The sequence below is a fragment of the Heterodontus francisci genome, chromosome 24 (genome assembly GCF_036365525.1).
Source record: "Heterodontus francisci isolate sHetFra1 chromosome 24, sHetFra1.hap1, whole genome shotgun sequence".
Taxonomy (NCBI): domain Eukaryota; kingdom Metazoa; phylum Chordata; class Chondrichthyes; order Heterodontiformes; family Heterodontidae; genus Heterodontus; species Heterodontus francisci.
This window is the reverse complement of record NC_090394.1, coordinates 10,260,109-10,272,258: the sequence shown is the minus strand read 5'-3', so window position 1 is coordinate 10,272,258 and position 12,150 is coordinate 10,260,109. Positions and strand designations below refer to the sequence as shown.

The following is a 12,150-nucleotide window of genomic DNA, read 5'->3' as shown; positions in this document are numbered from 1 at the left end:
TCACAGAGTCAAATATTTATGGGTTCATGTCCCACTCCAGAGGTTTGGGCACAGAAACTGAGGATGGCATTTCAGTGCAGTACTGAGAGAGTGTGGCACTGTCAGAGGTGCTATTTTTTGGACGTGATATTTAAACTGAGACTCCATCTGTCCTCTCAGGTGGACATAAATGATCTCATGGAACTATTTTGAAAAAGTGCAGGTGAGCTCTCACTGGTGTTTGAGTCAATATTTATCCCTCAACTAATATCAGTAAAAACAGATGATATGGCCATGATCACATTGCTGTTTGTGGGAGCTTGCTGTGCACAAATTGTCTGCCACGTTTCCTACATTACAACAGTGGTGACACTTCAAAAGCATATCATTGGCTGTAAAGTACTCTGGATGGTCCTGAGGTCATGAAAGGTGCTATATCAAGGCAAGGCCCCGCATTCTTTCTTTCACCAATATCCATCCCCTCCCTGGCTGAATATGACTGTTAGCAATCTCAGCATCCGATTGGAGCCTGAACTGAGCTTCCAACCTCATATTCTCTACATCAAAGACCACCTATTTCCACTTCTGTAACATCACCCTCCTTGAACTCTGCCTCAGCCCATCAGCTGGAAACCCAGATCCTTGCCTTATCATCTCCAGACTGGTATATTCACCTGCTTTCTTGGTTGGCCATTACCCACCCTCCGTCAACTTCAGCTCATCTAAAACTTGGCTGCCATATCCTAACCCAAACAAGTCCGGTTCATCCATCGACTGTATCTTTACTGACCAAGATTGGCTCCTGGTCCTACCAAGCCTCAAATTTATCCCCATATCTAAACCCTTCATGACCATGCCCCTTTTCTGTAACCTCCTTCAGCCTTGCAAGCATGTCACCATTCAGGTCTGTGCCTTCATCAAGCTCGCACCTAGTTTCTGGAAATCCCTTAAAGATCTTTATCTCTCCCTGCCTTCAAGACCCTCCTAATGCCTCACCTTTGGCTCAATGTCTATTTTTGTCAGATTACACCTCTGTGAAATATCTTGGGATGTTTTCCAAGTAAAAGGTGCTATAAGGTGCTGCTATCATTACACAACAACAAATGTATTTCAATATCATTTGTGCCCGAGCAACAAAGAACAGGCCATTCGGTCCTCCAAGCCTGCGCCGATCTTGATTCCTGTCTAAACTAAAACCTTCTGCACTTCCAGGGACCGTATCCCTCTATTCCCATCCTATTCACTTATTTGTCAAGATGCCTCTTAAACATCGCGATCGTACCTGCTTCCACCACCTCCCCCGGCAGCAAGTTCCAGGCACTCACCACCCTCTGTGTAAAGAACTTGCCTTGCACATCCCCTCTAAACTTTGTTCCTCGCACCTTAAACCTATGTCCCCTAGTAACTGACTCTTCCACCCAGGGAAAAAGCTTCTGACTATCCACTCTGTCCATGCCACTCATAACTTTGTAAACCTCCATCATGTCGCCCCTCCACCTCCGTCGTTCCAGCGAAAACAATCCGAGTTTATCCAACATCTCCTCATAGCTAATGCCCTCCAGAACAGGCAACATCCTGGTAAATCTCTTCTGTACCCTCTCCAAAGCCTCCACGTCCTTCTGGTAGCTTGGCGACCAGAATTGTACGCAACATTCCAAGTGTGGCCTAACTAAGGTTCTGTATAGCTGCCGCATGACTTGCCAATTTTTATACTCTATGCCCCGACCGATGAAGGCAAGCATGCCGTAAGCCTTCTTGAATACCTTATCCACCTGCGTTGCCACTTTCAGTGACCTGTGGACCTGTACACCCAGATCTCTCTGCCTGTCAATACTCCTAAGGGTTCTGCCATTTACTGTATACTTCCCACCTGTATTAGACCTTCCAAAATGCATTACCTCACATTTGTCCGGATTAAACTCCATCTGCCATTTCTCCTCCCAAGTCTCCAACCGATCTATATCCTGCTGTATCCTCTGACAATCCTCATCACTATCCGCAACATTTCTGCATTACAGAAATTAACAAATGCAAAGGAAGACTTCAAACTATTTTTAGATACTTCCCAAGGCTATTAGACCTCCTTACACTGTGATCACAATGGAACTTTCCCAAACCCCAAAAAATGTGTGAAGATGACAACAGGATTGATTCACAATTGATTATTGCTTCCAATCCTAACATATGGAGTGGGTCATGGCTACATCTCTGGGGCAGGGAAAAGTCCTGAGAAGCTTCCTCTGAAAATTGTGAGCATCCTGTCTAAACTCTTTGTTCTTCTCAAATTTTACTGGTGTTAAGCATGGTGTGTGGGATAAACTAAGTATAGTTGTTGCATTGTCTACCTCATCCACAAGCTAGATAAAAGTTAGCAAGTATATGGATAAGAAGTACTCCAAACGTTCAAAGGAAAGCATATTTGACAGAAATAGTGGGAAGAAAATGCAAAGTCCACGTAAATCTGTTGCAAATACATCTCTAAGCAAGGGATTGCAACTGATGCATAACATTGGGCTGCAGACATTAAACTGTAATTAAACATCTGGACCGTGATGGTAAAAGGCTGTTTACACATATTATAGCCTCAAGAAAATTAAATATTTAAATTAATGTTAGATGAATTGTTAAAGTTATTTTAGTAGAGCAGCAAGATTTATTTTGTCTATTATAAACATCAGGTGTATGTTATCGACCATTTATGGAATTCAAAGGCAAGACATACCAAGTACCCAGCAGCTCAGTCATACATCTGTCACTGATATCCTCTCCAAAACATTCTGCAGCCCTCAGTACAGGATAGACCAATTTGGTATCAGTTTGTGTCCACCCAGGATTAAGACTCCAGAAATTAGTGTGTAGTATTTGTTGAAATGCTGCATAAAGACACAACATACCTCAAGGTTAAAAGAGCACTATTAAAACATAACATAAGTCGGAACAGGAGTAGGCCATTCAATCCTTCAAGCTGGCTCCACCATTCAATACAATCATGGCTGAAACAAATAAAGGTGACTAAAAAGTCTCAACAGTTTGAGATAAAATCTCAAATTATTTTAGCAAATAATATTGTTAATTAGATTTATTATTAGCAAGTCCAGATGAGTGATGCAAATACAATTAACTCTTCTTAGGGCAGCACAGTGGCGCAGTGGTTAGCACCGCAGCCTCACAGTTCCAGCGACCCGGGTTCGATTCCGGGTACTGCCTGTGTGGAGTTTGCAAGTTCTCCCTGTGTCTGCGTGGGTTTTCTCCGGGTGCTCCAGTTTCCTCCCACAAGCCAAAAGACTTGCAGGTTGATAGGTAAATTGGCTATTATAAATTGTCACTAGTATAGGTAGGTGGTAGGGAAATATAGGGACAGGTGGGGATGTTTGGTAGGAATATGGGATTAGTGTAGGATTAGTATAAATGGGTGGTTGATGTTCAGCACAGACTCGGTGGGCCGAAGGGCCTGTTTCAGTGCTGTATCTCTAATCTTCGCATTCGTTGGATCAGTTGTCTCATTTGGATTGATTAATACTCCTTCATTCCCATTTTGATGTATTCTTGCAGAAATTGACTTGTTAACTTTTACTCTTTTTTGCCATTTGGTTTGTAGCAGGGAGGAGAAAACCATTGCAACCAATTCTTTTCCAATCAAGTGGCCAATTATTTCCAAGTTATTGTTATCACCAAAATAGACAGTGAGAGCAGGATGTAGGGAATGCAAGGTATCTAAACTATTTATACTCCAAAAATGTGTTGGTAGTTAGAGCAAATTATATTTAATATAGGAAAAGAATTGTCAAAATAATATACATATATAACAGTGGAAACACTTGTACTGTAGGCCCTGCAGCTGCCAGGACAACATGACCAAATAATAAATGTTGCACTATGTATTATCTTAAAGATTATTGTGCTGACGATTGTGTTTATGTAATCTTTCATTGTTGGCCGATTCAATTCTGTTCAGCTAGCCAGTTAGGGTCGCCAACTCTGATTGGACATTGTCCTGGAGGTTTCATCACATGACCTCCCACCTCCAATTGCTCCGCCCAAATAGCTGCTTTTCCCATCTCCAAAATTTTTAATGCCTCTATTATTTTTCTCATGGGTTCATTTTACTGGTACAAGAGCAAAGTATTTTTTCTTTTCAGAAGGAAGTGTTAAACAAGTAACACCACAATGTCTGAATATGAATATAATAACCTTACGACCATGCTCACGTCCGGAGCAAATCTGTAGAAAACGAGGTGTATAGGTGTGAAAATCAGATGGCCTTGTGGTTATGGATGACCCCGAGTGAGTGACTCCACAGAAAGGTCAATTACATTACCCAAGTTGTAAAAAAGCTTGCATACAAAAAGAGGCGGCACAGCTCTCGTCTGTTGGAACAGATAGTGTTGAAGCCACTGTACTTCTGTTCTCCAGACTGAAGTAAACATGGTTTTTCATATATTGAATTCCTGTACATAAAGTCTTAAAAGAAAAATTGTTGTTGTGAGCTTGATCAATTGGTGTCCAAAATCACAAGACTCCTAATCCTTAAGCATCAACAAGTGATACCACTATTTGCATGGACAAGCAAGGATTCCACTCTTAGGCTGGGATTTTACGTTGGGCTGGAGGCTCCGCTCACCGGCCAAAAAAAGTCAGTGGCGAGCCCCCTCCACCGGGCCTGGAAGCCACACTATGATTTTACGTGGCCGAGGCCCTTTCTTGGCTTTGGGCAGGACTTACGCCCCTCTGAGGCAGCAAGTCCCGCTTCCAAGAGCTGCTGGCTCGTAAATTTGCAGCAGGGGCGGGAAGGCAACGTGAGACTGAGGCACACATTATTTCACCACATGAACATTAAAACTTAAAATTGCAAACCCCTGACTGGAAGGACATTTGCATAATACCAGACAGTGTTGAAACAAAGAAACCAGTCCCTGCCCCAATACAGTCATGTGACCACCTGCTGGCCAACTAGGAGAGTTTTAAATTGGAAAAACAGAATTTGACCTCAGAAAAGCTGTGTGCTCATGGAGTGAAGATCTCTCCTGTCTGCCCGCTCCTATCTCCTTCCCACTGAACTGAATCTTGTGAAAACATGTGAACCTCAAAGAGAGAAAAGTCTCCTACGTGAACAAGGTTTAAGCAGAATACTGGGCCCCAACGAAATAGCAAGAATTACCTACAAAAGGACTAGACCATGAGCTCGAAGCACAGTAACAAGATATTGCCTCAAACTGTTCCACTTTTTCTTTTCCTCTTCTCTTTTCTGTCCCTATCTACATGTATGTATCGTGTGTGCACGCTAGCATGGGCGCGTCATATATCCATTGGCATGAACCATATTAGAGTTTAAGTTTTAGCTTAAGGTTTAATAAATTTCATCTTTCTCCTTTAAACATGAGAAAACCTGGTGTGTTGATTTCTTTGCCTTATAATTAGAAAGTTGCGAACAAGGATTTACAAAAGGGGGAAGCTCAAAACACAGTGTATTTAAAAATAAAACCCTGTTACAATAAGACCTGATAAAGACAGCAAAAGACCCCTCGACACATTTCTCACCTGGTCATAAGTCTAGTAAACCTTCTAAAAGGTAAACATGGTAAACAGCCTCAATAAATACTTTCCTTACAATTAGTGAAGGAGAGAAAATTGCAGCAGAAGGAAGTTTTCTTATAGTTAAGTAACTAAAACATAGCAATTTGGTAAGTAGGTTTGATTGGAACATTGGGCAACGCAGGCCGAGGAGCTGAGAAATGCAAAACTAAGGTACAATGATGACAAGTCTACATAGGCAATTTCCATTTTGTATCTGAACACAAATTTATAATGGTAAAAGATGACAGAAAAATGTATCAAGAGGAAGCAAGGTTTTGTAGACAGGATGCATGGACAGAAATCAGCTTATTACAGATGGCAGGTTCTCCTACAGTGGCTATGCTAGTAAGTGTCAGGCAAACCCCACCTGCCAAGACTGAGGCACACATTATTTCGCCACATGAACATTAAAACTTAAAATTGCAAGCCCTGACTGGAAAGATATTTCCATGGTAACAGACAATGTTGAAACAATGTGGATCCAGCAGTTGCTTCCCCAATACATTGAAGTGGTCAAACCAGTTTTAGTCACACGGCTATCTGGCTGTTGCAGAGAAATTTGAACCTCCAATCAAGGATGTGAAGAGACTGTTACATGGAAGGAACTAGTCACATGACTAACTTGTGGGTCAACCTGGGAGTTTCTTTTGAATTTGAACTCCCATCGAAGGGATTTGAACTCAGAAACAAAGCCGTGTGCTCATGGACTGAGAAGATCTCCTCTGCCTGCCTGTCTCCTATCTGCCTGCCTTCATCTCTTCCCATGGAACTGAATCTTGTGAAAACATGTGAAACTCAGAGAGAGAAGGGTTTGCCACGTGAACAAAGTTTTAAGAAGATTACTGGGCCCCAACGAATCGCAAGACCATAGCTTCAATCAAAGACTACAGTGAGCTCGAGAAACGGTAACAAGATATTGCCTCAAACTGTTCTACTGATCTTTTCTTCTGCTCTTTTCGATTGTGTGTGCATCCTAGCATGAGCGCATCATATATCTGTAGGCATGAACCGTATTAGAGGTTAAGTTTAAGGTTTTAATGCATTTCCGCTTTCTGCTTCAAACCAAAGAAAGCCTGTGTGTGCTCAGTTCTTTGCCTTATAATTGGAAACTGTGAACAAGGATTCACAAAAAGGGGAGCTCAAAACACAGCATGTTTAAAATTAAACCCATTTACAATAAGACCAGGTAAAGATAGCAAAAGACCCCTAGACATTGCTCACCTGGTCGTAACATAAGATTATTGAACTTTTTCTTGCACTGCTTCCATGTTCACTACTATGTTAGGAACAAAGCATTAATAGATAATGGGTGCCCTCCTCCTAATCCCTCTGCTTTTCATAGGCACCTTCAGAACTCTATAAAAACAGCCCCCTCTTCTATCTCAAGAAGAATCTTGATGATCCCAGCATCAAGCTGGGTAACTGTACTTCCATCCTTCCAGTCTTTCCCTACTCCCACCTTTCAAAACTTCATCAACGTGTCTGTTCCTTTTAGCTGCTCCAGGACATTAATTCTTACAGCAAAATTAAAAGAAAGACTTTCATTTATATAACGCCTTTCAGGACTACTGGGCATCTCAAAGCACATTACTTTCTGAAGTGTGGTCACTGTTATAATGCAGGAAATGCAGCAGCCAGTATGTGCACAGTAAGCTCCCACAAACAGCAATGTGATAATGACCTGTTTTTGTCATGTTGATTGAGGGATAATTATTGGCCAGGACACAGGGTAGAACTCCCCTGCTCTTCTTCAAAATAGTGCCACAATTATAGCAGTTCATGATTGACACCATGGCCAGTGGGAAGGAGACAATCAGAGATGACTCCCATGCTGGAGTTGAGCTGTCATATAAATGGGGTGCTTTCTAGAAGTTGACATGGGGCCATGACACGGCAGAGTCTATGGCTACAATTCACCATTGACCTCTGGTTGGCATATCCTGATTGTAAAATCTAGGCTAATATCTTCAGGAGAAGTCAGAGGGGGGGAAGAAACAGTCCACAAAGGGAGAGGATAATGACTATACCATTAAATGTATTAAGTCAATAGATTGTTTTTAAGTTGGTTAGAATAGAGTCATAGCGAGTTACAGCACTGAAACAGGCTCTTTGGCCCACCGAGTCTGTGCCAACCAATAACCATCCATTTATATTAATCCTACATCAATCCCATATTCCCTACCACATCCCCACCAGAAGCAGCAGAGGACGACGACGACAATTACAACAGCAACTTGCATTTATATAGCACTTTAATAAAATAGTAAAAAGGCCCACGGCACTTTACAGGAGTGTTATGGGGAAAGAAATTGACAGAGTCTCATGAGGAGATATTAGGTCAAAGAGATAAGCTTTAAGGAATGGCTTAAAAGGAGGAAAGTGAGGTGGAGAGGCAGAGAGGTGCAGGGAGGGAATTCCAGAGCTTCGGGCATTGGCAGCTGAAGGCAAGGCCCCCAATGGGGAAGTGATTAAAAACGGGGATGCTCCAGAGGCCAGAATTGGCAAAGTGCAGAGATCAAGGAGGTTGTCGGGCTGGAGGTGGTTAGAGTTCGGGAGGGGTGAGGCCCTGGAGTGATTAAAAAATTAGCATAAGAATTTAAAAATCAAGGCATTAACCAGGAGCCAATGTCAATCGGCGAGCACAGAGGTGATAGGTGAAGCAGACTTGATGAGAGTTAGGACACAGGCACCAGAGTTTTGGACGAGTTCAAGTTTGTGTGTGGTAGAACATAGGAGATTGGCCAAGAGAGAACAAAGAACAGTACAGCACAAGAACAGGCCATTCGGCCCTTCAAGCCTACGCCGATCTTGATGCCTGCCTAAACTAACACCTTCTGCATTTCCAGGGCCCATATCCCTCTATTCCCTTCCTATTCATGTATTTGTCAAGATGTCTCTTAAACGTCGCTATCGTATCTGCTTCCACCACCTCCCCTGGCAGCAAGTTCCAGGCACTCACCACCCTCTGTGTAAAAAAACTTGCCTCGCACACCCCCTCTAAACTTTGCCCCTCGCACCTTAAACCTATGTCCCCTAGTAACTGACTCTTCCACCCTGCGAAAAAGCTTCTGACTATACACTCTGTCCATGCCGCTCATAACTTTGTAAACCTCTATCATGTCGCCCCTCCACCTCCGTCGTTCCAGTGAAAACAATCCAAGTTTTTCCAACCTCTCCTCATAGCTAATGCACTCCAGACCAGGCAACATCCTGGTAAACCTCCTCTGTACCCTCTCCAAAGCCTCCACGTCCTTCTGGTAGCGTGGCGACCAGAATTGCACGCAATATTCTAAGTGTGGCCTAACTAAAGTTCTGTACAGCTGCAACATGACTTGCCAATTTTTATACTCTATGCCCCGACCGATGAAGGCAAGCATGTCGTATGCCTTCTTGACTACCTTATCCACCTGCATTGCCACTTTCAGTGACTTGTGGACCTGTACGCCCAGATCTCTCTGCCTGTCAATACTCCTAAGGGTTCTGCCATTTACTGTACACCTCCCACCTGCATTAGACCTTCCAATATGCATTACCTCACATTTGTCCGGATTAAACTCCATCAGCCATTTCTCCGCCCAAGTCTCCAACCGACCAATATCCTGCTGGCAATCCTCATCATTATCCGCAACTCCACCAACCTTTGTGTCGTCCGCAAACTTACTAATCAGACCAGCTACATTTTCCTCCAAATCATTTATATATAATACAAACAGCAAAGGTCCCAGCACTGATCCCTGCGGAACACCACTAGTCACATCCCTTCATTCAGAAAAACACCCATCCACTGATACCCTCTGTCTTCTATGACAGAGCCAGTTCTGTATCCATCTTGCCAGCTCACCTCTGATCCCATGTGACTTCACCTTTTGTACCAGTCTGCCATGAGGGACCTTGTCAAAGGCTTTACTAAAGTCCATATAGATAACATCCACTACCCTTCCTTCATCAATCATCTTCATCACTTCCTCAAAAAACTCAATCAAATTAGTAAGACACGACCTCCCCTTCACAAAACCATGCTGTCTCTCGCTAATAAGTTTGTTTGTTTCCAAATGGAAGTAAATCCTGTCCCGAATAATCCTCTCTAATAGTTTCCCTACCACTGACGTAAGGCTCACCGGCCTATAATTTCCTGGATTATCCTTGCCACCCTTCTTAAACAAAGGCACAACATTGGCCATTCTCCAGTCCTCTGGGACCTCACCTGTCGCCAATGTGGATGCAAAGATTTCTGTCAAGGCCCCAACAATTTCTTCCCTTGCCTCCCTCAGTATTCTAGGGTAGATCCCATCAGGCCCTGGGGACTTATCTACCTTAATGCTTTGCAAGACGCCCAACACCTCGTCCTTTTTGATAATGAGATGACTGAGACGATCTGCACTCCCTTCCCTATGCTCATCATCCACCAAGTCCTTCTCTTTGGTGAATACTAATGCAAAGTACTCATTTAGCACCTCGCCCATTTCCTCTGGCTCCACACTTAGATTCCCATCTCTGTCCTTGAGCGGGCCAACCCTTTCCCTGTTTACCCTCTTGCTCTTTATATATGTATAAAAAGCCTTGGGATTTTCCTTAATCCTGTTTGCCAATGAGCTTTGGAATAATCAAGTTTAGAGGTAACAAAGACATGGATGAGGATTTCAACAGTATATAAGCTGAGGCAGGGGCAAAGTCAGATGGTCCTAGTGATGGCACGAGTATGAGGTCCGAACGTCATCTCGTGCTCAAATATAACACCAAGGTTGCAAACAGTCTGATTCAGCCTCTGTCAGTTGCAAGGGAGAAGGATGGAGTCAGTGGTGATGGAACAGATCCATTTTGGCCACATCTTGTCTTGGTTCAGTCCAGGTACTTTTTCCAAAGTTCTCTGGTAAAGGCAAAGATTTTTCCATCTTCTCTTCAGTTTATCATTGTCACCGTATATTATTCTGATAATTCTTAAGGCTTAGTACAGAATATCTAAGAGTCTGACTGTTCGAGAAACAGGAGTTTATTTACACACGTTTTGCTTCTGAGGCTTCCACTTATACTCTAAATGAGGACCTGTAAAGATATTACATCACTTCCTGTGATGATGCTCACAGTCTATTTACATATTCCACCCAATTACAATATCCTACAGCTACCACACGGAGTAGTTGAGGTGAGTAGCATAGGTGCACTTAAGGGGAAGCTAGATCAACATAAGGGGGAAACGAATAGTGGGTTATGCTGATTGGATTAAGGTGAAGTAACATGGGGGGAGGCTAATGATAGGGTTATAGAATAGTAAGCACAGAAGGAGACCATTTGGTCCATCGAGTCTGCACTGGCCCTTTCGAAGAGCAAACCAGTTAGTCCCATTTCCCTGCAGTTTCCCCATATCCCTGAGATGTAGTCTCCTTCAAGTATTTATCCAGTTCCCTTTTGAAGGATATTGTTGAAATTGTAGCCATCACTCTGTCAGATGGTGCGTTCCAGATCTGAACCACTCGGCCATTAAAAGTTTTTTCCTCATGTCACCTCTGGTTCTTTTGCCTAGCATCTTAAATCTCTGTTCTCTGGCTATTCAACCTTCATCCATGGGAAGACAGTGCACCCTTATTTTATTTATCTAAACCGTTCATGATTTTAAACACTTCTATCAAATCTCCTCTTAGTCTTCTCTGCTCTAAGTAAAATAATGCCAGCTTCTCCAGTCCATCCATGTAACTATAAATCCTTATTCCTCATCCCTGGAACTATTCTAGTAAATCTCTTTGGGTGGGAGGGGTGGTGAGGGCCAGGGGAGGCGGGTGTGGGGGCCGGCCTGTGCGCCGCTCACAAAATTGGGCTTAATTGCTCTTTAAAGTGCCTTAATTGGCTACCCAAAGCTGCCGTCATAGGCCCAAAAACCCCATCACTCTCTCCCCACAGATACTGTTTAACCTGGTGAGTGGTTGAGCATTTTCTGTTTTTATTTAAAATTAGATTTTATTGGCAGCTATAAACTTTGGACTAAATCAGCATCTCTCACTGATGTTGTGATCAAGTCACATACAACCCATCTGTAAATTATTTACAACAGCCCAGGAGTGAAAATGCCTTCTTCTTGCTCTTGATCACTTTTGTAAGAATTACATATTTGTGATATGATAGAAATGATGAAATTATGACATTTATAAAGGTAATTAAAGATTACCATTGAAATACACGGGATCATTTGCTTTTATTGCTTTGATGGCTTTTACCATGATGAGGTCCAATCTTCTTACTAGATCATCCACCTTTGTGTACTGTGAAGCAGCTTCAGGTCCTGAAAGTGACCATCTCTTCAATGCATCTTCCAGCTGAGCTGAGAGAGTAAAACAATACCAATCAAATTCACATTTAGCACCAATACTGGAGAGAACTTTAACCACTGCAAAATCTGATGGCCAAAGCCTTTGAGTGTTACACTAAAGGGCAGCGATTGAAAATATAGAACCCAAACTGAAGTGTTATAAAAATTGAATTTTCCTTTTGAAATAAAGTTGACAATGTGCTGCAAAATGGCTGCCGAAAATCAAAAGACCTGGCCCTGTATATTCAAACTGTTTTACTGTCTGTTAAGGACAAAAGGATATATTCCAAACTAAG

At 42.7% G+C, this 12,150-nt stretch overlaps 1 protein-coding gene across 8 annotated transcripts in view; it reads right to left on the bottom strand.

Moving 5' to 3' along the window:
- Positions 1 to 12,150, bottom strand: part of c24h16orf89 (chromosome 24 C16orf89 homolog) — a 146,378-nt gene that overhangs the window by 129,340 nt on the left and 4,888 nt on the right. For all 8 annotated transcript variants that reach the window (XR_010977346.1, XR_010977347.1, XR_010977349.1 and 5 more), the window contains exons 2-3: positions 11,714 to 11,866; positions 2,702 to 2,852 (exon numbers count right to left, since the gene is read on the bottom strand). Coding sequence is in view for 5 of the 8 variants with exons in the window: in XM_068055668.1 (XP_067911769.1) it covers positions 2,702 to 2,852; positions 11,714 to 11,866 (304 nt within the window). In the remaining 3 variants the exon portion in view is untranslated. The remainder of the gene's footprint in view (positions 1 to 2,701; positions 2,853 to 11,713; positions 11,867 to 12,150) is intronic.